The following is a 26241-nucleotide window of genomic DNA, read 5'->3' as shown; positions in this document are numbered from 1 at the left end:
TTCTAAGAATAGTAAAATAACCACATTATTAGTATTCCATCTTTCAGTCCTGATACTTGGAAATTAGGGCCGGAAAATTAGTGTATTACAAATGCTAGTCATTCTGAAGAAAGTTGGGTTGAACTGAACATAATGACTTGGACTCGGGTCAAAACACTCGGACTCAACCCTCTCCTAGCTCACTTGGACTCGGTGGTGTATTGAAAATGACTTGAGAGTCAAAACTATAAAAGTGAGACTGACTTGGTTGCAACCCTGGTAAAAATGCGAAGTAACCTACATCAACAAGCTAAACTTGATCCTGAGTTCACTTTCTTGATTTTACTTTTAGATCTATTATTTGTACTATTTTGACGACTTCCTGCGTTATTTAATTAAAACATCGTTTCTTCATCTTTTCTACTTGAAAAAGATCGGGGGACCATCGATTTTAAAAATGTTTGATTGGGAACTCCTACTATGAAGACAGGACAAGTCCTACATAATGGTTGCTTGGAGGCTATCCGGCTGTTTTCACTCGAACAGGCCATTATATAATAGTTTCCATTTTATTTGCTCACAAAGCATGTTGGCAGAACGTAGTGAGTAGAAATAGTACAGAGACAAAATGAAACATACGACACAGTGATTGATCAAGCATTATCATTCAGACACTTCAAGATGACACATCAATACTGTTGCATAGAACAGCTATAAATAACTTACAAGTATAGCAGCTGTCGCAAATGAGCTGCCATGACACTGCAAAAAGTTTCAAAAGAAAATCAGTCAACACTAACAAGTGTACTCTGAAAAACATGTAATAAACAAACGCAAATTGCTAACTGCGTTAGTCGTCACAGATGGCTTGTGGGTCAGTGTATCATATTTCATCCGATATAATACGCTGTTCAGACTTATACGGAACAGAAGGTCTCTACCGCACAGATGAGCCAGTACAGTTTCCATAGCAAAATGAGTGCAACATATTTTTTCAATAACTGGCGAAGGCCAGATACCACTTCTGAGAAACTTTCAGAAAGCAACTTTTACACCCCTTTCACCAGGGCATATCCATTCCTCATCTTCTGATTCATTGTCAAGCGCATCACCGAGACCACTGGCCTCCGCGGTCGCAACAATGACCAATTCATGGAAGAATGTGTACACTTCCAGTGATCTTTTCCTAAAAACAACATGAAATGTTTGCGAACCAGTTGTGAGATACATCGACATATGGTAAGAGCAGTGATACTTGACCAGGTGTTCAACGGAATCCTAGGTGCACCAGGAGCAAAGTTTCACGGGTTCCGTGGAAGTCAAGACACTCTCAACTCATACATATGATTGGTTTTGATATGCTAGTCTTGGCCATCATTGGTTTCAGGCAATCAGGCCCGGTTCAGGCGAATTGCGCCTGTTTTGCTGGTATGTCGTGTGAAGTGGGGTTCCAAACCACGACCTGCTTTTATCGGAGATACGTACCAGCAAATAATTTCTCAAGCCGCTATGAGACAGCAAATATCGAATATGTTCATATGTCAAATGTGCAGGCTAACTCCTTCGCCATTATTAACAAGTTGTCATTCACATTGGCAGGTATTTCTGACAGGGGAAAAATGCGGAGCTGGGTTGTGGTATTGACTACGATAATGGACTGAGATATTTTATAAATATGGTAATCCATGTAAGCTTAGTATCGGATCAACGTGCCGCAGTGTTCAAAGAACAGGATGCAAATTTGTTCGGTTGCACTACCATATTTCAGCCTCGGATTGGCAGAGATTTACAAATTTATTTGGCTACTTCTTCCCATAAAACATGCATTTAGATTTTAGAAGTATGTCACCTATGGCAAAAATAATTGCTTCCTACTTTCTTTAGCGTGAGGAGTCTATCGACCGAATAAGTGGCGTGGCCCAATAAGATTACTTTTGTAAATTTCCTTGTCTGCCAATGTGTTGCATGAGTGGAGCCTTTATAGTCTGCAACTGTGCGTTATGTAGTCAAATAGCTTGGCGATAAAGCGTGACACAGAAAAACAAAGATAGCACTTGAATATCAATTTACCGGCAGGGCCGCATGTCATCAACATATCTTGATTCGGCCGCAACCCTAACTCAGTTCGAAGGTGATCGGACTAGTCAATTCTGGACATAGCAGTGTGCCAATTAGCGAACCGTAACTGCAATCCAGGACTGCCAGTTACACCATGCTGCTTTAACCCAATTAGGAAGTGAATTATCGAAATGTCTGAGTGACCATAAATCCAATTGTATTCTCCAGGTGCCTGTGTAGAAAAAGTTCAATGAAGAAGTATTACTACTGCTATTGAGAGTGGCAGCGCTAACGTAGGTGTGCAACACAAGTGGCATTTTCGAATTTTTCCCACTCCAAGTATATGAACCTTTGAATTACGCCCCTTTGAGTGAGAAGTAGTCTACGACATTGCATTGTGTTCTTTGAGCACTTCGTAACTAACATGCATAAGATGGTCTGGCGTTGTTGATTTCGCGTCTGTGAATACCTAACTTTTTTTACATTTTCCACACAATCTCTGAAGTGAGTTTGAACTTTTTCACCTTCTAAGAATTTTGTGTTGATGAAACAGACGTGGTTTTAATGATCGATAATTTGACGGATAAGCAGTGAACATGGAACGTGTTCGACATTTGCTGTGTTGAGAAATAACTTATGTGGAGGTATTTCTTATTAAATATTATTAACATCTTGATACCTTCCACACCTTATTCAACGTCCACTCGCAAGTAATAGTTTTATTCATTACACAAGCTTTCGGAGTGTCACTTCTCTTGATAGAAATGTGCAGTATTGCAAGTATCTTTTATTTCCACAGCATTGAATGACAAAGGATCATGATTTGCAATTTACCAAGCTAAAAACAACACTCGAGCTATCTGCTAACCACAGCTCAAGTCGGAAACCAGCAAACACATTTCTTTTTACCTCTGCACGAGATCCACCAGTTCCTCGTCGGGCAGCGAGTTACAATCGGACGCGTCGAGATACTGTAAATTTGGAAGTCGCTCGTCCAAACGAGTCAACCACTCCTTGCCTATGATTCCATAAAGTCCCACGATAGATATCTTGGTTAATTTCCTGCAAAGCAGTCAACAACGAATCACGCGTCAAGAAATTTACTAACAATTCTGTCCCCAGTCGCAACAAGGGGCTGGACACAATGATTTGTATATTGGAATCTGAATCAAGTATTAATTGTAATGATTCATGTCAGATGTCGCATAATGAGAGATGATTCTTTCAAGTACTAAAATGACACGCTCTATGCCACTAGGAGGTAATTTAACATCGAGAATTATAGTTTCGATAATATTTTCCTGTGTGGAAGGATGTAAACCTCGATTGGTCGTATGGCCACATATGAAGTATGTAGGCCAAAGCTACGTACGTTCCTCAAAATGACATATCTTTGAAGTCTTGATCCACCCACAGAACTGTCATTAAGTGAAATGAAATAGGCAAGGTCGAAAAAATACCAAACTATCTTTCATGTGATTTAGACTGTAGAGTGTAGAATTAGCATAATATTCATCGTGGCAGCATGAAGCTCATTGTGAATGACTGGAACAAGTCATGACTCGAAGCATTCTGTGTGAATTGATTCAGAGCTTATATACTACGAGAATAGGCCCAAAATCTGGCTGTTATCTGATTGAATAATCATGTTAAGAGTGAAAAAAATGAGTAGCCTATATTACGAATGTGAAACCTTCGATATCACCCAAGAGTGACTTGAACCTGACTTGAACTCAATAATGAACAGTGAACGCTATGACTCGGACTCGACCTTTTTTCTTACAGACTTGGACTCGGATTTGACTCGGTGGTGAATAGAAAATGAATCAACTCGATTCGAGTCAAAACTATTAAAGTAAGATTGACTTCTGACTCAGAAACTTGCGACTTGGTTACAATCCTGGTTTTAGAGCTCATCATCTCTTACTACTCGACTCGAATCAATACAATCAATATTTGACTCGGATAGAGTACTGGAATCATTTTGCTCAGCTCAACTGACTGTTGAGAGATTCATAAGGGATAAACAAGGTATAGATATGTACAAAGAATAGACGTCTTTGTGAATACGTACTTGCAACTGTCTATAACCGTATTCAGTCCCTTGTCGGTTACTGTCCAGCACCAGTCCAGCATCAACGATTCCAGGTTAGGACAGCTGAAATCGGAATGTCACTATAACAAGAAATTCACGCAACAATAATTTGCTATTATTACCATTTCGACAGACACGTCAAAACGTCATCGTTGATGCCTTCGCATCCCGTCACAGAGAAACTCCGTAAATTTCTAATCTTGCCCGCATTGAATAAATCGCACGCTGATCGCGACGATATCTTGCAACACTTGCGAAATTTCAATCTCTCAATTCTGAAATACACGATAGGAAATCAGGATTCAGGAAAAACTACTTACTGTAACCATAGTGTCCTATATGGTGTCGACACAAGCAAATCACACGGCTCAGTGAAATTGGTTCACGTCACAATTTCCATTTGGCTACAGGCAATTTGACGGTCATTTTTGACCGGCTTGCCGAGCATTAAATTTGGTGAAACGGGTATCAATCGAAAGCTGACTCTGCACTGATTACGAAAATATAAATTTTATTCTGCTCGCGGCCCTGGAACTCCCACAATAAGCCTCGAATTTTTCATTGTTATGGAGATTGGCATTGGGACGCAACAATGCTGTCTGGCGAAACGAGAGCCGCAACAATGATGTCTGGCTCTTTTTCTCTTGAGTTAGTCTCTCGTTTCGCCAGACAGCATTGTTGCGTCCCAATACCAATCTCCATAACAATGAAAAATTAGAGGCTGATTGTGGGAGTTCCAAGGCTGCGAGCAGAATAAAATTTATATTTTCGTAATCAGCGCAGAGTCAGCTTTCGATTGATACCCGTTTCACCGAATTTAATGCTCGGCAAGCCGGTCAAAAATGACCGTCAAATTGCCTGTAGCCAAATGGAAATTGATACGTGAATCAATTTCACTCAGCCGCGAGATTTGCTTGTGTCGACACCATATAGGACACTATGCTGTTACACTTTGAATTTTAATATTTGAAAGTACTTTTGGAACCAGTTGTACGTGAATTTGTCATGACAACCACGAGAAGTAACCTTTCGCCCTTGTATAACGGGTTCAGGAAACTGAGTATATTTTTAAAGATTATATCCAGGGTTGCAATGACTCAAGTATGTAAAATGACTCAACTAGAGTCAATTGACTTGTACTCGAGTCATTGTGCATGAGTCAACCAAGTCATATGACTTGAGCATAGGACAGCCAAGACAGACATTTCTTTGTAACTTCGAAAAATAGTGAAGTTACCCATTATTGGTACCACATCGTCTAACAGTCCAGATACTTGTAAATTGGGCCAGAAACTGTTGGGACTGAGAAAAATTACGATATAATGAATGCGAGCCATTCTGTATCACTCGAGCAGTTGGTTGAAAAATATGGGATGAACCAGATTGCACTGAAAATGAACAACGAACATGACTTGGACTCGACCCTCTACTAGCTGACTTGGACCCGGACTTGACTTGGTGGCGAATTGAAAATGACTCGACTTGACTCGATTCAAAACTAGAAAAATGAGATTGACTTGTGACTCGGAACCTTGAGACTTGGTGACAACCCTGTGGCCAACACAAGCGTTTCATTCTAAGCCTGAAGAATAGTAAAGTTTCCAGAATATTGGCCAGAAGCTGTTATGCGGTGATCACACGGTGTCGAAATACCTCGTGACTTCGTTTCTTTCTTTGCTCAGCGCTTACGGGTTGGAATGGAGCCGGAATTGGTGTGCAGTGGTTTTTAGGAAACCTGACAATTTTATAAAGTGGCCAGTAAAATGCAGAAAGAATAAGTTATTTTTGAACAGCTCTATTGTGCATATACGATTTTATTCCTGCTTTCAACTTTTACCGTATCATTCGGTCGGCTAAAATATCTTGTACGACAGAATGTTTAAAACAAATCAAATGCGCTAGCCCAACGTTGAAGTTTTGTAATTACCGTACTAGTGCAGTTTATCGCTTGAGAAAGACGTACTCAGCTAACCTATTCCCAACCCATCATGACGTAACATTACCGCGAGTGAATGTTATACGCAGGCGCGTAGCCAGAGGGGGGGTTTCGGGGGTCGGAACCCCCCACTTTTAAAACGCGAAACCCCTTCCATTTACGCGAAACCCCCCTCGATGCATTTCAGTATTTCGTCGGTCGGTAGCACTAGCTAATTTGTAGCACGCTCTTTCGCAATGATATGACCGATACATATGATGGCCTTTTTCTCGCGTCTTCTCTCGTGTGCACAGTAGACGAGAGAGGGCTTTTTTTTCACGTGCGTGCAAGGGAGACAAGGTCGTTATATCGTATAATGTAGTCACAGTCACAGTGTAGCTACAAGTCGTCGCGTCGCTTTTCCGAACGCGCGTAATCAGTGTTAATAATATCGGATGTATTTCAGTATTCACCTCACTGGCGACGCGTAATTCATAATTGACGCGTGGTCCGCGCAGTGTTGCCAATTTAGCGATTTTCGCGCTAGATCTAGCGGTTTTTCATCCGGTTTAGCGCCAAAAAATATGGATCTAGCGCCTAGCGATAAATCTAGCGATTTTTGAAAAAGTATTTAGCGATTATTTAGCGCTTTTTTACCGAAAATAACCATTAAAGATCAGATCTGGCTGACGACTGCATTAGCTATACCGGTCACCAGAGTGCGGAATCCGGTGACATATAATTATAGATTACTACCTACTGATAGATAGTAGTAGATACGCAACTCCTGGCGGTTACCCATGGGCAAACAGTGTCTCTTCTTGCTGAGTAATCTAAAAGTAGCATAGTTGGCAGTGCTACATCTGGCGACCTGAACGCTGAAATTTAATATAATTGGCCAATGGCAATGATCGAAAGATGGTGTCGCAGTGATTTCGAAAATACAAATAAAATCTCGTACGGACAATGGAACCATACACCCCGAAACAGCCCGCAAAGTCTGAAAACCGGCATTATTGCTCCAACAATGGCACCACCGCAACACACTAATGAACATAACAATGACCAATTTCGTCCAGCGATTGTTCTTATCAATGCCGATTTCCAGTCTTTGGGGGCTGTTTTGAGGTCGCTCCAATGTCTGTTCATTCGTTTAAGACCAGATTAATTACATTTCATACACCGGGTTGGTCCTCGGATTATTTTTTTGAGGTCTCTACAGACTCTACTTATAGTGGCAAACAAACCCGTTTCAATGTCGTGTTGTGTCGGGTCAAGTCGCATGTCGTGTACACGTGTGTCAAGTCGCATGTCGTTTTCAAGTAGGCCAACTCCAACACAGTTTAAAGAAGTCAAGCGCATAACCACGGTACATCGCATTACGCATTCACGGACGCATCGAGTATGGCACGCTGATATAGTGAGCGGTTATGTCTGCAAACCTGGTCAGTGTTCACGTATAGCGATCGTTGCGCAAAGCGATCTGCTTTATCGAAATGCACTGCCGTTTTGTCCCGCTTAGATATGACTATTACGTATTATGAACTATAAATATGATAAGTGACTTTGGCCCCAGACGAGTAAAATATAGCTGAGAAGAATATATCGATATAATGGTTCAATTTAACACCTTTAGCACCTTTTGCAGATTTAGCGCTATTTTTTAGCGCTTTTTTCTCAATATTTAGCGCTATCTAGCGATTTTTGACACCAGTTTTAGCGATTTTCTTCCATCCGGAGTTGGCAACACTGGGTCCGCGATCTCATCAAATCTAGAACTCTATTTGGTCCATGCGTCAACAATTGGATGCTTAATCTCACGCATTCACCGATACACCGCAACGCAACTTTGATCTACAATTTGACGGCTTAATATCAACAAAGAACAAAGAAATAGCAACAGGTTATCTGAAGAACACTATTCAAACGGCATTCTTCAATCTACGTTAAAATCCTTTAACACAGCCAGGCCTGGCTTGCGCGCGGCCAATTGGCCGGGCCTATTGCAGATGCGGTTCTTCAAGCCAGTAGAACTAGGCTTGTTAGAGACGTCATAAATCAGGCTAGGAACGATTGCACCCAGCACGGCAAAAACTAACGAGAATCGATCTCGCTGAGATGATTGCGAAATTAAGTCATCGATTGGCGCGCGCTCGGCAATCGTTGCTAGCCTGATTTATCACGTCTCTAACAAGCCTAGTTCTATTGGCTTGAAGAACCGCATCTGCAATAGGCCCGGTGCGAACTATACCATCGCCTGCACAATCGCATCTGCTTTGCCTGTCCCGCACCATATCATCGTTGGCTTACACAACAATCGCATCCGCAATATGCCTGATACGAAAGATATCATCGCTAGCCTAACGATCGCGTCTCAAGCCTAGCATGCTTTGGCTCCTATCTCTCGATGGATTGTATGCGGATTTGCGATTATGATTAAATAATGACATCGCTAAACTGAATGACATAGAATGTCCGCGATCGACCTCAAACATGTACGTGCGACGGTGCGTACATACTTGATTGATTTTCGCTAATACTTGAACATAACCATCAGAAGATGTGTGTCAATGCTTGAGTTATAAAAGATGAGAAAGGTTTGAAATTGAACCACCTGAAATCGGTGCCATTATAGAACAGATTCCATAACAACTCGGACATTTTGACTTGTGCAAATCGTCGCCGAGGTTACGTAATATGCGTTGATATGCGCGTAATACGCGTTGAGAAAGCTCGCGTATTCAATTGTTCGCGAGAGATTAGGTACTCGCTAATTAACAGCACTTCCGGACACGTTGGCAAGCTTATCATACGCGTAAGTTCGTCAACGCGAGGCGATTGTATAATCGTCATTTACGCATTACTTTACCCTAATGAATTGATGCTATAAAAATCGAAACCCCGCCCTCTTCATTTCAAACCCCTCCCATATTTTTCGGCTGGCTACGCGCCTGGTTATACGTGTGGCCTCTGCTTTAGGAATGAGAGAAATTAGTAGGCTATGCTATAAATGCGAGGTATTCAATATCACGAAGTCGAGATTTAAAATAATGGGTTCAACATAGACTTAAACTCGAAAATGAGCAGTGAACACAATGAATCGGAATCAAGTCTCAACACTATGACTCGATGATGAATTGAGAATAACCCGACTTGACTCGACTAAAAACTACAAACGTGAAGGTGACTCATGACTCGGAACCTTGCGACTTGGTTAAAACCAATATTTTAGGCTACCGTACCTATGTTTACCGTCATTAGTTATTCTGCGTTAGTTACAAAGATGGATCTCGCAATTCTGAAAGCAGCCGCCATGAAACCAGCCAATCAAATCTAAAGTTGAATTTTTTTACTCGGGTACATTTCAGACTTACACTTTCTACCAGGGTGGTAACCAAGTCACAAGTCAATCTCACTGTTATGTTTTGAGTTGAGTCATTTTCAATTCACCAACGGGTCAATCTCAACAGTTTCTGGCTCTATTTTTCAGGTATTAGGACTGATAGACGAAATACCAATCATGTGGGGATTTTGCTATTCTTCGGAGTTAAAATGAAATGTCAGTATTGGCCGTCCTAGTCTCAAGTCACTCGACTTGGTTTGAGTCATGCACAATGACACGATTACAAGTCGAGTCACAAAAAAAATCAAGACTCGAGTCATTACAACGTGTCTTGGTAATCACTATCTACTTGTAATTAATTATCAATTCATGCCACTACTCTTACTTCTACTGGCGTAGGAATGCTGATTACTTTGACCATCTCTGATCAAACGTTACTAGTTTCCATCCAATAACTTGATACTTACAAAATGTTTTCTTTGAACGAAGTCATACTATTTCCGGTCAGGCATTCGGAGAAGGACATCTCAAAAACTGTAAGATGTCGTAAATTTGAAGCGGCATAACAAACGACACTGTCGGTGATATCCTCCCCATCCAAAATCAACACCTCTAACTCTGGTTGCATCCTCATGAACTCAATCAACGCTCTGGAAAATTACAGTGATAAGCATTGAGTTGAAAATGTTAGCTGGGAAGTTTAAGGCAATGGTGGTTACGACAGTTGCCCAGCTATTGTACCATATTAAAAATCTGCTACTACTTAACATACCACTGACGGACGTTGAGAACTGAGAATTATAATTATTATATAGGCTAATGTAAAGAATTACTTGAATATTTATAAAATCCTTAATTTTCAACTGGAATTAGGGTGTATCTGCTTTAAATTGCATTTTTTCTACTTCTGAGAATTTCCAATACATAGTAGTTCTAAGGACACTCTTGAAGGTTTCAGTACACAACAGAAAAATAGATTCATATCGAAATAAACCCAGTATTTTCGGCTTACACTCATCTGGGGTAATCGTCAACAACTATTAAAGAATTCAAAATATAAACAAGTACAAAAAGCATACAAAATAGGCAAAGTTCTTTTCAATTCTCTAATAGTAGCTGATGAATACCCCATGGCTAGAGTCAGTCGAAAATATTCGGATTTCAATATGATATATTATTCTGTTTGTAGTTTGCAAACATCACATTTGCTCAAGTCAATCCAACAGGTGGTCCCGCAAAATCAAGTTTTCCGGTGTGGCCTTCATTGGAGCATCGTGTTTGAGTGTTTATTTCATAGCGAATATATAAATATTTTATTATATTATTGTACCAACTTGAATGACCCAAGTCACCAAATCAAAATACCATGAAAAAATCTCACAACTAGGTAAGGCTGAATAGTTGTGCTGAATATGAAATTGCTAGAGCTTTGAATTGCTAGTTATATTGTCCTGGCGTTATGTGTTGCCCAATCAAAGTTTAGGGTCTCAAGACAGGAGTATCAAACTCAGATTTTATGTCTTTCAAATTAGGAAAGTACGCCTTATATGACGGGATCTTCCAGAAGGACAACTCCACACACACCGTGAGAATGTGATTTACTATGTAGCGATTCACGCCTGGTATGAAAAAAATCATATTTTTAAATGTTTTTATAAAATTGTTGTTATACATACATGCTTCATGCTTTCTAATAGGGTCGTGTGCATGAGACCTCTGGCCCAAGACAACGGTTGGAGTAGGCTACTGCAGTAAAATCCGTTTACTTACATGTCTGTGAAATGCATCACACCATCTGACAGAAAGTCTCGTAAATTTGGCAACTCGTGGAGATACGACAGAAACTGATTCGTCAGCAAAGGGCAATGGGACACACATAGCCTTCGCAAATTTCGCAAGAGACAAATATCAGCAAAGTCGTCATCTGTCAGTTTACTGTGAATAAGAATAAATTCACTTCAGTAGTGCCATATTAGCCAGAGATGAGACTTCATAATGGAATTGGAATCCTAATATTCATGAGCCTTTAAACTCAAATACGGTCTCTCAATTCTGAAACCATAGCCAATACCGGACAATCGTTTTGAGTCGAATGCTCGGAAAAGGACCAAAAGTAACAAATGGTTGTGAGAAAGCCCTGTTAATTCGGACAAATCTCCTACCTACAGTTCCTATTATTAGGCTATGACACAATGAATAGTAGGCCTACTTGGTTTGTTTCAAGTTGAAAAACTAAAAAAATATATATAGGCTATTTTTGCAACAGGATCAAAATTTGTAACTGAAATATCTTCACTTTCCACAGCTAATAGCTTATGTAGGCCTACCAATTTTTGTTTTTGAAATTTTTCATTTGTAATGATAGAATTTACATTTTATAAACTGGCTGATATGTTGATCTCTAAGAATGTTCAACTCTTGAGCATTTAATGCGATAACTATAGCCTAGTCTAAACAATTACTGCAGCTGCAATCCATTCATTACTCAATAGTAGGCGAACAATATTTGTGTACTGCATTATCGACCCATAGGCCCACACTACAAAAAAAAATAGACAAATTTGGTCTCAAATTTAAGAAATGAGGATGATTTGGTCTCATTTTCAGCAATTTCAGTCTCACTGATGAATTGGGGTCTCAAAATTGAGACTGATTCAGCTGTTTAAGACCATATATAATTGTCACAATTATTTGGTCTTAAAAATGAGACCAATAAAATGCATCTCATAAGACATATTGTGCTTATTAAGACAGTTTTTGATGTGTCAGTATTTTTGGTCTTGTTTTTAGGGATGGTGTGAACCTCTGAAAGGTTCAGGTTCGTGTGAACACGAACCTTTTTGAAAGGTTCTGTGTGAACACGAACGTGAACCTCGTGACGTCATAGTGCTAATTCCAACCCTATCTTCCAATGAAGTGATAGCCTATATTAATGTACACGATACCTAGCGAAGACTCGGTCCACATAATGCCACAATGCTGAAGTACATATCGGCGTTTTAAACGTCGCTAAATGTATCAACAGCAGTAATCAAAGGATGTAATAATTGCGTAAAATCAATACATTCCGTCGCTTTGCCAACAATTTCGACGAGGACTTACCAAGGAATATAAGCTTACGCCTTAACGGTCTTAGCCAGACCGGACAATGTGTTCGGAATCTGAGTATTGCTACAACGTGTACAACGGGTTTCAATACTCGCTACCGACACCACAAACAACAACAAGTTATGCAGCAGTAGCAAACACCTTAATCGCTCGGATTTGGTTTTAATGATAAAGTAAAGATATGAAGTCAAGATTGACCCCGTACGCCCGCTCTATTTTTTACATCAGAAGACGATATCAATGTCATTGATTGGTTGAATAAGCATCATTCGCTGACTACGTATATCGCTCGTGATGTTGTGTGATTGCGGGTCAAGCTCACAGCAGATAGTCACTAAATATTCACAAACGGAAAGCTGGTTATTCCGAGAAAATTTTTGCAACAAAGCAACTAAAACTTTTAAGGTTGTCGAGGCGCATGGTGCATGCTCGTTAAGCGTTGATTTTTTATGCTGCCAGCACCATGCATGAGTGGCCCGCAGTTGAAATGCAATAAATTTGAGCCAAAGATCTTATAATGGAGTGAAAATTACAATTTACCAAAAGGTTCACAGTGCAGAACCTACCAAGGTTCTGTTGTGAGCACGAACCTCTAAATTTCCGAGGTTCACACACAGAACGCGAACGTGAACCTCACGTTCACACCATCCCTACTTGTTTTTAAGACAAATTTCGCTAATCAAGAAACGACATGATTTGTGGTCTTAAAAATGAGACCGGAAAGTTAACACGTGCCAGTATTTCTAAGACATATTGTGCTTATTAAGACAGTTTTTGATGTGTCAGTATTTTTGGTCTTGTTTTTAAGACAAATTTGGCTTATCAAGAGAAAACATGATTTGTGGTCTTAAAAATGAGACCGGAAAGTTGACATGGGTCAGGAGCTCTAAGACATAATAAGCTTATTGAGACAGTTTTTGATGTGTCAGTATTTTTGGTCTTGTTTCTAAGACAAATTTCACAAATCAAGAAATGACATGATATGTGGTCTTAAAAATGAGACCGGAAAGTCGACATGGGCCAAGAGCATAAGACATAACTGGCTTTTTGAGACAGTTTTTGATGTGTAAGTATTTTTGGTCTTGTTTTTAAGTTGGATTTCGCTAATCAAGAAACAACATGGTTTGTGGTCTTAAAAATGAGACCGGAGATTTGACATGGGCCAAGAGCATACAATTAGACAATTTTGGTCTCAAGTCGATTTTTCAGAAAAATAAGTTTCAAAACCAATTAGTCTTACCAAGTACATTCTGTCTCAAATCGTTTTTTTAGCAAAAAAAGTCTTGAAGACCAATTAGTGTTACCAAGTACTTTCCGTCTCAAAAGTAAGACCCAACTTGATCGATAATAGAAGCACTGCTTTGGAGCCATCCTTTTCAATGTTAGGTTCTGAGTGAAGGGGGAGAGTGAGAGAGGCCATGGGACAATACTTTTCTAAGGACTCTACAGACACAGCTAGCTTATTGAGATAATTTTTGATGCTTCAGCTTTTTTGGTCTCATTTTACCCAATCACCATAAATGCTATTTTCGACTCAGGCAACCATATATATATTGATCTGAATAGTACATATGAGTAGTAAGTGGCATGCACCTTGATAACTATGTGTAGTGAATATCTTGTAAATCCTTAGTACAGTATCGTCCCAACACTGCTAATTCTGGTCTCTCTCATGCTTCCCCTTCACTCAAACCCTAACATTGAAAAGGATGCCCACAAGGCACTGCTACTATTTTTGATCAATTTGTGTCTTACTTTTGAGACATAAAATACTTGGTAAGACTAATTCGTCTTTAAGACTATTTTTTTTGTAAAATATCGATTTGAGACAGAATGTACTTGGTAAGACTAATTGGTCTTTAAGACTTTTTTTTGTAAAAAATCGATTTGAGACCAAATTTTTCTAATTTTTTTTGTAGTGCACCACTGACCATGAAACGAACTATCGTTTTTCTGCTTAATTTGGCCACTTGTAAGCGGAACCAAAATGTCTGAATGAAGCAGAGACGACCATAATATGAATAGATATTAAAATGTTACAATTCATTAGTTGAATCACATATACCTGCATCCTTCCGTGCTCAGATCTTCTAACCTTGTGCATGAGCTAGCAATTTTTGTGATCATGTCTGCTTGATAGCAAAATCCTATATCTAATTCTGTGATGCAAGTGCAGGAGCACAGACTCGACAGTGTTGCATCATCCAATCCACAGTCATTCGCAAAGCGACTCATAATTACGCCAGTCAATGTTTCACTGTAGGCATCCAGCATTTTGCAGAAATTCAAACTTGTGACCACAGAGTTCGGTCGGCACAATGTTGGGTTTTCCTCGCATAGACCTTTCAAATCGAGGTGTAATTTATCGAAATCAATGGACTTCCAAAAGGAGAAGTATTTTGACCAGATATTGAATGCTGTGCATACATCTTGAACGATGAAGAGAAGTTCAGCTTGCGAGAGATAGCCAAATATTTTCAGCCACATTTCAATCGGTAGACTGAGCCAATCGACTGGAGTTTCCACAATTAGAGAGGAGTTCATATTCAATTGCTTCCCCTTCATCTCTTTTTCATGATTATCTTGGCGATACATAACTTCTAACATTGATTCCAATACCAGTTTTTCTGCGAAGAGTTTGCAAATTTGATTACATCGTGACTTTACGATCTAGTCACTATTATGTAGCCTAAATTCCCTATGCAGCTGAGATTAAGTTTGGAAAGTTAGGTTTCAACTTGCGACAAGCTTCCGAAAAAATTAATGGCCGTACCCCATATGGGGGACTGTAACACTTACACTGATGGGGTGATGGCTACTCCTACATCCCAAACCTCTACGCTAATATGCGAGCGTTCATTTGCTGTGGGGTTGGGGCGATTATTTTTTGACCTAAAAAACCCTAAATTCAGACTTATTAAGAATTCAAAAGTTGCATTATATGAAAATTTGAATTTTATTGCAGACCCCTATGGAATCTCGGCACATTTTTTAAAATAAATCCTGTGTGACGAGAGCTTTGAAATATATTTTGCCACCTGTTCTGATAGACATAGTCAGTCCAAGCAGCAAAATGAATGAATACCTAGGTTTTGAGGCGTGTTGATTATCACACCATATCAACCTATTTGACTCAAAAGTATATGATTCACACTTCACACTGTTCAGTGTTCACAGAAAGTTTAGTTTAACGATGCACTGCAGACCATGGACCAAAAATATGGAATGACATTCCTTCAGCCATGAAGGAAATGTCTTTTTCAGCCTTTTGTCGCGAATTTAAATCTCATTTACTCTTGACATATTGAAGTTAGTTAGATTTGCATTGTAATTGCCATATATTGGATTTGATAATCTTACGTTGCCAAATTGTTTTTTTTCTAGAATTTGAATTGACAACTCTGTACATTTGTCCATATTCTATTCATTTTTTACTTTCATTGCGTTTCATTCTTTCGTTTACTTCTTTATTATTGTTGCCTGTTACTCTGTTGTTGTTCCAACTCCTGATTGGAATCGCTGGCCTTTTTGCCTGATATATCAGGGGAGCAGCGACGATTTTCCAAGTTAAAGTAATTCAATAAAAAATAATTAAAAAATGAAATATAGTGTGAACACAGGACACCGATTCCAAACAGGTAACCAACTTACCACTGTTCTACCTGTTTTTAATTTATTCCTGACGCAAGACTATATTAAAATACGATTTTTTACTCCATCGATGCAGCTGACTAGATGGTCCCTAAGGACCGTATCGCTGCTACATGTATTTTATTTTGAACGCAATTTTTTTTTGCTCAATAAAAACTATCTCTCTCTCATCACACCACAGAATAAAGTAGGCTAACCGGTGGAAATGTAAAATGAGCAGTTCACAGACAATGCAACCGCCACGACAATGACACAAAAACAATTCGGCTTGAATTTTTTTTTTACTTTGTGAACAATTTTGACGAGTTCTTGACCTAACGCTATACTATACAATTTTGACTTATCTTTGTCAAATTACATGAATCATCGAGTACCAGATTTGAAATTTGGAATAGTTTTAGATACCTCCATCAATACATACTATATACGAAGACTCGTCTCGGTATAGAACATAGATAAAATCGGCATATACCAATTCACTAATTCAATGAACTAATGCCACTTTCCTTCTCGCAGTCGCAGCAGTGCAGAGATGAGCGGATTTGAAATTTCTATGTCCTAATCCAATCCAAATCCGAACCTTCAAATTCAAATCCAAATCCTAATCCATAACTTTTTCATATTCAAGTCCATGTCCAATCCTAATCCGATTCCAACTGGAAATTCAGAAAAAAAACTAATTTATGCAATGGAGGGATTCGAAAATTTTCTTTCACAACCAACGATTAACTTGATTCAAGATAACTTAGTAACCATCCCATAAGTACATTAATAACTGATCTGAATAAAGTTCGTCGCCATTCGCCACACGACATTTCAATCTCCCAGAAAATAGGTAAATCCAATCCAAATCCTAATCCGTTCTGAAAAAAATGTCTAATCCAAATCCAATCCAAATCCGACAAAATTTCACAAATCCTGTTTTTTCAAAACCTAATCCTAATCCATGCTCAGTATATATTTAGAAGATCTGGGACTGCATGCCATGACCATCTGATTTATGACGAGCTTGAGAAAAGGGCGAAGATGAGAGTGGTTGAAAACTTCACAAAATATATAACTTTCACCAATTGGATAAAAGATTGATCAAATAATCCAACGATGCTCGCAGGGCTTTGGAGCAGCCGTAAATTTGCATTGCTCCGGCTCCGGCACCGGAGCTTTCTTCTCTCATACATTAGCTCCGGCTCCAGCTCCGGAGACGCATTATTACCACTGCTCCGGCTCCAGCTCCGGCTCCGGCTCTGAAAACTATCGAAGGTGTCTGTCTATATCAGGGGTGGGCAACCCGCGGCCTGCGGGCCATATGATGGCCCGCAAGAAGGTTTTGAGTATAGCCCGCGAGCTAATGTCCCATTATATTACCGAAATCCTGTTTTATTATCGAAATTCAATTGCTCAGATTGTGAACTTGCAAGGCCAACCAAAAAGATAATTAGTATGGCCGCGACACTTGGGATGTTGATGACTAAAATGTCAGTTCCGACGCATTGGCAGATCCAGGGTCCAGCAGTCACATTTTTAGTAAATCGTCGTACATTACAATAAACTAAAAAAGTAGAAAAATTTCTCTTCACGCTTCGCAACTTCGCAAAATTGTTGCTGTACTTGGCATAGTTGCGGCATATTTAGTTTTAGACACTAAAACACAGTACAAATGGATCAGGACATCGTAAAAGCTGTCGCGTTAAAATATTGCAGCCAGTGGACCTTTGACGTGCCACAATTATAGGTAGAATATTTTAGCATTTTACTAAGTTTGATCTGATATCAGAGCATTGCAACAGAACAGTACAACCTAATCCGGGTTTCGGGCATGCATACTCCTGATAACTGGGCTTGATCAATTCATTACCAAGGTCTAATTAAATCAGCGTTAGATTTACCTTCTAATATTGGAAAAGATCTATAACAACTTGAATATAATGATAACTGTGCCACAGCAATAGCAGTGTTAAATCGCCGAAGAATCCATTGGTGGCACAGCTGTGAAGGCTATACGACTATTTTATACTCGCCACATTTAATCGGCGACGATAACAAGGATAAATATACCCAAGATGACACAGGATGTAACTAACAATACATCAAGAGGGCAACATAATGCCAATGTTTGCCATATCGAGCTGCTTAGATATCTATATAAGCTACGCAACACAAGCTGAGACCTTTTGATATATTACCATTCCCCATACCATGAGTTTGATAGTTTTTTGCGTCCGTGTTTGTACTAAGTCACGGAGTACCGAGTCACAGTAATTCCTACTCTGATTGCAACGTATGATGCGACTCAAGTCGAGTCATTTCATTTTATCACACATTGAGTCCGAGACCGAGTAATTCTACAAAAATTCGTTCCTAAGTCCAAATCACAATTTTCAGTCACGAATCATCAACGGGTTATGTTTTACCACCATAAACAAGTAGTGTGAAGTAATAGTTTCTCTTCAACTACGTGGTAACTTTTGAAAGTGATGTAATAGTTAAGTTTGATGAGTAGTTTCAGGCTTCTGGAGTAGTTTTAGAGCGAATTTCCAGTTCTCAAATTAAAAAAAAAGATATTTGGCAGTTAGAAATTGTCGAATACGTCGAAATCCAAAATGCTGTCACGGGCCGCGTGTTTGAGACCTCTGATCTCGAGTCTGTCAGCCGTCAGTAACATCGGATGCAACAACGAAGACATAGGTAGGTGCCACCGTGCCGGCTTGTGACGACATAATGAGTACTCAATTGTCGATAACATCATAAGGCCGTATCAGACGAGGCGATGCCGGCGATGTCGGCCGATAATTTCTCTACTATCATGTGAGAGATCGTTGCACTTGATTAGTTTCAGAAGGCGTTGACCCGTTGCATTTAAACCTGCTCGGGGATGATTGACATCTGCGAATCGGTTATTTGTTGTTGAACAGGTCAGGTACACTGTACTGTACAACGTGCATACTACCGTATTATGATCAGTGATGGGCGGATAGTGATTTCTGAGAATCCGAATCCATCCGAAAGCTCAAAGCTCTGATGAGCAATCCTTCCGAATACGAACAATCTCATACAAATACCCATGCAAATCCGAAAAACAGAATAAATATTCCGAAGAATCCCAATTGTGCAGCGGAGCTAGATTCATTTAGGGCCTAGAGTTGGCTGGTTTATATTTGCTTGGACCTTTGACAAAACAACTTTAGAGTGCTACCAGTCCTATAACATGGGGTAGACTGTCCGTTTTTGTTGTCGAGCTGACGATTTTTTTCTTTCGACTTGAAGTCAAAAGTCACGTCTGGTCAAAATTATCCAGAAACAAAGTTACTAGCCGAAAATATTCGAAACTAATTCTGCAATATGGTTATGATGATGTCTGTCCAATGTGCTCATGCTGCAATGTCTTGTCGAATGAACCCTTCTCTGAACCATGGTAGTATGGTATTTGTAAGGGTAGCTCAAAAAAGCTGAAAGTAGCACGAGTTTTGACTGCCATGATAGCTGTAGAAGAATGTGCGCGTGCTGGTGCTACTCGAAGGTGGTGGGTGCATCCGATTTTGCAACGCCGGCTTATACTGGATAAGTGGAGCGGCTCAATAATTTAGTACTACATCGCAGTAATTCGTTTCGCAATGCCTCGCCAGAAGGTCCGTCCGCCAAACGGCTTGAGCAAAAGTGACGCTATTCAAGTCTCGACACTGGCTTATATATGGATACGCATGAGCGCATCTCCCACTTCTCTCATCGCCGGCGATGTCGCCGAGTTAATTGACACTGTCAATTATAATCGGCGGCGATTCGGCCGATGGCAGCGATGATAAAACAAACACTAACGCTCCGCCGACATCGCCTCGTCTGATACAGCCTATAGTTGCACTACAACGCACTTTACTCCGTGCCATTACTGTGTACCAGAGTTGGATCAATTACAATATTTTAATTCAATTACAATTACAATTACAATTACTTCCTTGCATGTTTCAATTACATTGTAATTACAATTACCCAATGCTAAAAATATCGAATTACAATTACAATTACAATTACTGTTCAACATGTATAATTAATTACAATTACAATTACTTTTAAACAGGTAATTGATTCAGTAAAGAGGTGTTCTTTGACATCCGTAGCGACGTAATTAGCAGCAATCTCAAGCTATTCATGTTTCATTCCTGATATGTAGGATACCCTTTATTTAAAAAAACTCGAACGTATTCGAACTATTCCTAATCATGAGTACTGAAAACTACAAGCACAGAAAAATATTTCAAGCGACTGTTAAGAACCAAAGGCTTGAGCGACTAACAGCGAATAGGCTACAGGACAGTCAATGAAATGTAATCAAACGATTAGGCTACTCAGAGCTGACTCAGGATAATGAAATGGACGTGGTAAGGCGTCAGCGATAAGGATGACACCGATAAGGTGCGTAAAATTAAAACAAATGTAAAATAAAGGAACCCCCTGATGAATTACAATATTTTGGTTCGCATTGACATTTTCACTCGCTCGGAAACTGTTAGATTGCATTTGATGAACATTAGGGTGCGAAAATTTTCTGGCCCCAGTAAATTTGGCCAAGATTGGAGGTAAGATTGGGATAACATCTCTACAAATGCGTGATCAAGTTTGATGAAGCCTTAGTTGGAAACTTGAATTTTTTTGCTATTGTTGCAACAAGCCTCGGCACTGGTCAGAGATTTAAAAAACTTTGACCGTGGTGTAGGAAATGGTTCAGCACAGGTTTCAGAAGAGTTTATTTGCTGTTCATCCATTCACTGGTTCTCTAACTTTTTAGACACCCCCCCCCCTTTATGACAGTGAATATTTCGTGCACCCCTTATCGTCATAGCAGACAAAGAAACAAGAAAGTTAGCAATCCTTACATATAGTTTGATGGTATACTGTTGATGAGAGAATTCTCCAATACGAAATTCAGACTACATACACCGAGCAATAACCATAAAACGGAGGTGAATCGGGCCAAGCGCGGAAGAGATTTCAGTTCACTGGAGCTTCGCGCCCCGTTCAGACGCTTTCACGCCGCCCAAGGGGGCACGCCCCCAGTTTGAGAACCACTGGTTTAGCCTATATTGTAATTCACAAAGTTTTCTGTTGCTACTGAAGTATGGTAAATAGTTTAGCGTGACCGAATTATCTAGTTATAACGCAGCACGCACAGAACACCGATGTAAATAGGCTAGTTATTACATGTGGTGACTGGTGACTGGTGACCTTAAGGCCCCTCATCATCCTGGTTCGTACCGGATTTTCACTGGTGCGACGAATAAATGATTGATTAAATGATTATTTTATGTTGTGATTGTCAGGTTTCCATGAAAATGTAATTGAGATTGTAATTGAGCAACATTTTGATCAAATTACAATTACAATTACAATTACACAAAATAGAAATGCTAAAATTACAATTACAATCCAACTCTGCTGTGTACAGCATAAAAATTCTGATGTGGCGTTAACAGCCATACAGCTCAATTCAATCTTTAAATGTGCGATTATTATTCAACTGTAACTGTAGTAAGAGCAATATGGGCGGATAACGACGTGATCAATAGAAATTCGATTTGTACCAAATGGCCAATGGTCTGAAGGTCAATATTGGCGCACTCCGGTGTTGATCAAGATTATTGGAATATAATATTTTCCCGTTGAAACGAATCGAATAATCGAATTAAACACTGTGCCATGCACATTGCGCCATGCCCATGACGAATTAAACTATGCAGTATGCATATTGCACATTTACAAGTTTACGAAACAGATGATTACAAATTGGAAAACGCGTATCAAATCAGTAATTTGTCTCCAACATAAAATACCATGGGTTTTTGGCTACTCTCCTGCCATCCCCGTTTTACGCTCGGAAATCCTTTCTGGAGCGAATGACGATGATGCGCAGTAATGAATTCCAATTAGCATGCATAATTGCATACTCAATAACACTGTCCAATTTCGCAGCCCGATTAAAGAACTATCACGAAAGAACGAGTATTTGCTCATCCGATTCATAGCAACGATGAGATGGAATTTCCCGGCTCGTGCTTGTCATATCGACCTGTGCAACGAAATCACGTTTTTATCGTCTCTCCCATTTTGCGTAATACATAGTGTTCGTTATTTTTGAACCGTATACAATTGGCCAACAAGGTTGTGCTGATGATGAAATCGTGGGTATGCCGAACACCCATAATATTGACAGGCATATTTCGCATACCGAGGTTCGGCACTAATGTATGAAAATTGAACATTGAACGTACGACTGCTAGGCTGTTAAATCCCCAGGAACATGGTTAGTCGGAAAAGGTAGCGCCAAAGAGGAAAAGATTCTTAATTTCGCGAAGGCCTGCTGTTGAATTATGTGAACTCCCCAGATATGGTTGCTGCATATATAATAGCATCTTATGAAATACGTGGGAGCCGGAGCTACCCCTCAAATAACTGGCTCCAGCTCCGGCTCCGGCTCCAGCTCCGGCTCCAAAGCCCTGGATGCTCGACTTATGTCAATCCGTCATGTCTCCTGTTTGGCGAAAGCCAGAGAAGGTTAAGCAACTGCTTTTTATATGACCGTAGTAAGGAAAAGCAAGGCCACTCTATATGCATAAACAAAACAACGGAAGCAAGAAAACCGATTACACTAGCCAACAAAATGAAATTTTTTTTAGGCAGAACATCTGAGAGCCGTTTCTGGGGTTTTTGAGGTTGCTGATTACGAATATCACATTGGTTTTGTCAGATTGGCTCTCTGTCAGAAGATATTTATACCCCTAAAAAGCCCAAAATTACTGTATTTACCCTTAAATATTTCGCTTGGTAGGAAGGAAATCGTAGTTTTTTCTAATTTTATACTGCGCATAAATGGCTAATTGACTATGAAGAACCCTCATGTCATTCTCAGTCATTCTATCAATATTAACATGGCGTGATGCGAAAAATTTGTTTGTCAAAAAAGCAGTTTGTCAAGCCTAAAAAATTGTACTTTTGCAAAACGTAAATTCATCTTCTCATGTATCAATTGGTCATTCTACCAAGATTATAGAGGAGAATAAAACTATAAAAATTTTTCCTTGAAAGGATTAACTATACTATATTCATATGTGTCTCATTTCTTTTGACTGGTAAATGGATAATTTTCCACTGAATCAACAAAGTGGGTATACCTAGTAACCCTATCAAACGAGAAGCTTAAATCTGGTATCTGGTAAATTCGAATGCCGATGAAAGATTCCCATTTCACATTAGGAGGAGTTCACAGCAGAGTTGGATCAATTACAACATTTTAATTCAATTACAATTACAATTACTTCCTTGCATGTTTCAATTACATTACAATTACAATTACTCAATGCTAAAAATATCAAATTACAATTACAATTACAATTACTGTTAAACATGTAATTAATTACAATTTAATTACAATTACAATTACTTTTAAACAGGTAATTGATTCAGTAAGGAGGTGTTCTTTGACAACCGTAGCGACGTAGGCTAATTAGCAACAATCTCAAGTTATTCATGTTTCATTCCTGATGTGTAGAATACCCTTAAGGGGGTAAGGTACTGCTAGACTCACAAAATTTTCAAATTGCGATATTTCATGAACAGTCAGTCCTGGATTCTCAAAAATTGGTATGTGAACTATTTATACTCAACTTCATACACTGTAAAAATTTTAGCATTTTACAAAAATTCCTTGGGCCCGAATTGGGGGGGAGATTGGTGAATCGGACGGTTAGCACGGGGAAACGCCTGTCTCTTCGATGGATGCCTAGAGATCCTAAAAAATGCTTCATAAAGTGTCCTAAGGCCTCTAAGCACCTGCTGAAACGCTTGAAACTTCCGATTTTTCGAAAAATTTCACGAAATATGTGTTTGGTACTGGTACGGTGCCGAATTTTCGATTTTTTCCCATAAAATTCAGATCATAAGTAGCAAAGTAAGTAAACTGAAACTCTTATAGAAGAAACAATAGTTTCAGCAGGTAGAACAGTCCTACTGCTTGTACTGAGCCAAGTTTGATCAGGATTGAAGGTCTTCTGATATCAAAATTCCCTGTCCCCGTGACACCATATTAACGAAAACTAGAAATAGGAGAAAATCAACTTTGAAAATTGAAAAATATTTTATTGAAAAAGTAAAGCAGGTATTTGAAATCTGTTGCTTTTAAATGGTGCAGGCATGATTTAATCAGTACATAGCCAAATTTGAAGACAATTGAATGTTCCTAAATGCAAAATCAGTCATAAAAAGTATGAGTGATTTGATGATTTTTTGCTCAAAACTGCTATACCAGATTCGAAAAATTTACAAACCTTGAATTGGACATCCGTTAGATGTTGTAAAGATGAAACAACATATCAAGAATACTGCGACATTGTCAAAATACTGATTGCAGGTGGTGTGAGTGAAGATACTACACCCATATTTCACGCGTGATCTTTCAAACATAGAATTTTTAGCATCAATTTCATCATGACACTCCAATACTAATTAGAGTTGCATAACCCTTAGCATTCTGCATTTGCAAGGTCATGCACTTTGAAAAAAGCTCAATACTTGCAAGGTCCTTGAAGTCGGATTTGACCATTTGATACATTTTGGATGTCAGCGGATAATTGCGGATTGGATCGGTAGCATCTTCAAGTTTTGCCTTCAAATAAAAGCACCTCCTATCATCACAATTGCCGTGCATCGGTTCTTCTGGAGTTGAGCTGTTGGGCATCAGTATTGCCCACACTTCCTCGATGCTTCCTGTGCATCTGGTGCACCATTTACAATGGTATTATGATAATACTGGCTCCCTTTTGGTGTTGATCTGGTGATGACAATGCTTTTTGCCTTCCTGTTCAACATCATCTCTTTTGATGAGGTAACCGACGAAAAATTTCTTTCTTGCAGCACGACACTCCGATGCTAATCTCTGTGGCAAAGCCTTGCTGGATATCTTGCCAATATCCCCTGCCTGTTGAACCACAGTCAGGGCAAGTCACAATACATTGAATAACTGCACCATGCATGACTTGCTAGGATAAAGGTTTCCTCTGAATTCCATCCACCACCATCAGACTTCAAAGCAGATAAAAGTTCCAAACTTTTCTCAAATGACTTCATCATAATATTTCTCCTTCTCTGGTCAAATGCCTGTGTTGTTGTTATCTTTGTCCCGCATATTGTAAAATCACAACTAACTATCAGTTTTCCCACAATATTATCTTGATACGTAAAATAATTCAAAAATCAGCCACCGACAACAGCATAGCTAATCACAGTGTCTTGTGAGTGCTTTACAACTGCTTTGGCTGCCAGAGAATGTTATGATATTCATGCTTGAGTGATTACAGATATGGCTCATTTTAATAACTGTTTAAATTATAAGGATGTGGTCTTTAGTGACAATTTTGAGCTGGTTAAAAATATGGGGGGCTGTGGGTCTGGAATTTTTACGAAAATGAGAGAATTTAAATGGAATTTTAACCTACTTATAGCTTGAAATCATGCAAGATGATTACATTTTTGGAAAGAGCTAGTCTCATACTTTGTAATTCTGCAATAAAAAAATTATGAAAAATTTTGATGATCTGGGAGTACCTTACCCCCTTAATCAAAAAAACTCGAACGTATTCGAACTATTCCTAATCACAAGTACTGAAAACTACAAGCACAGAAAAATGTTTCAGGCGACTGTTAAGAACCAAAGGTTTGAGCGACTAACAGCGAATAGGCTATAGGACAGTCAATGAAATGTAATTGGTAAGGCGTCAGCGATAAGGATGATACCGATAAGGTGCGTAAAATTAAAATAAATGCAAAAGGAAAGAACCTCCTGATAACTAAGAATTACAATATTTTGGTTCGTACATTTTCACTTGCTCGGAAACTGTTAGATTGCATTTGATGAACATTAGGGTGCGAAAAGTTTCTGGCCCCAGTAAATTTGGCCAAGATTGGAGGTAAGATTGGAATAACATCTCTACAAATGCGTGATCAAGTTTGATGAACCCTTGGTGGGAAACTTGATTTTTTTTGCTATTGTTGCAACAAGCCTCGGTACTGGTGAGAGATTAAAAAAACTGTGACCGTGGTGTAGGAAAT

At 39.3% G+C, this 26241-nt stretch overlaps 1 protein-coding gene across 1 annotated transcript; it reads right to left on the bottom strand.

Annotated features, from left to right (window-relative positions):
- Nucleotides 1-529: 529 nt before the first annotated feature.
- On the bottom strand, nt 530-16604 carry LOC145457009 (uncharacterized). Its single transcript, XM_080335164.1, has 7 exons — nt 14564-16604; nt 11161-11325; nt 9858-10040; nt 4255-4407; nt 4112-4195; nt 2947-3099; nt 530-1165 (listed from the first exon to the last, which is right to left on the bottom strand). The coding sequence occupies exons 1-7, from the start codon at nt 15103-15105 to the stop codon at nt 1015-1017; spliced, it is 1431 nt and encodes a 476-aa protein (XP_080191290.1). The 5' UTR covers nt 15106-16604; the 3' UTR covers nt 530-1014.
- Nucleotides 16605-26241: the final 9637 nt, after the last annotated feature.

The sequence above is a fragment of the Botryllus schlosseri genome, chromosome 15 (genome assembly GCF_051294905.1).
Source record: "Botryllus schlosseri isolate E-star chromosome 15, Bs_hap1, whole genome shotgun sequence".
In the NCBI taxonomy this organism is placed as follows: domain Eukaryota; kingdom Metazoa; phylum Chordata; class Ascidiacea; order Stolidobranchia; family Styelidae; genus Botryllus; species Botryllus schlosseri.
The sequence above is the reverse complement of the archived record's forward strand: the minus strand, read 5'-3'. Positions and strand labels throughout refer to the sequence as shown.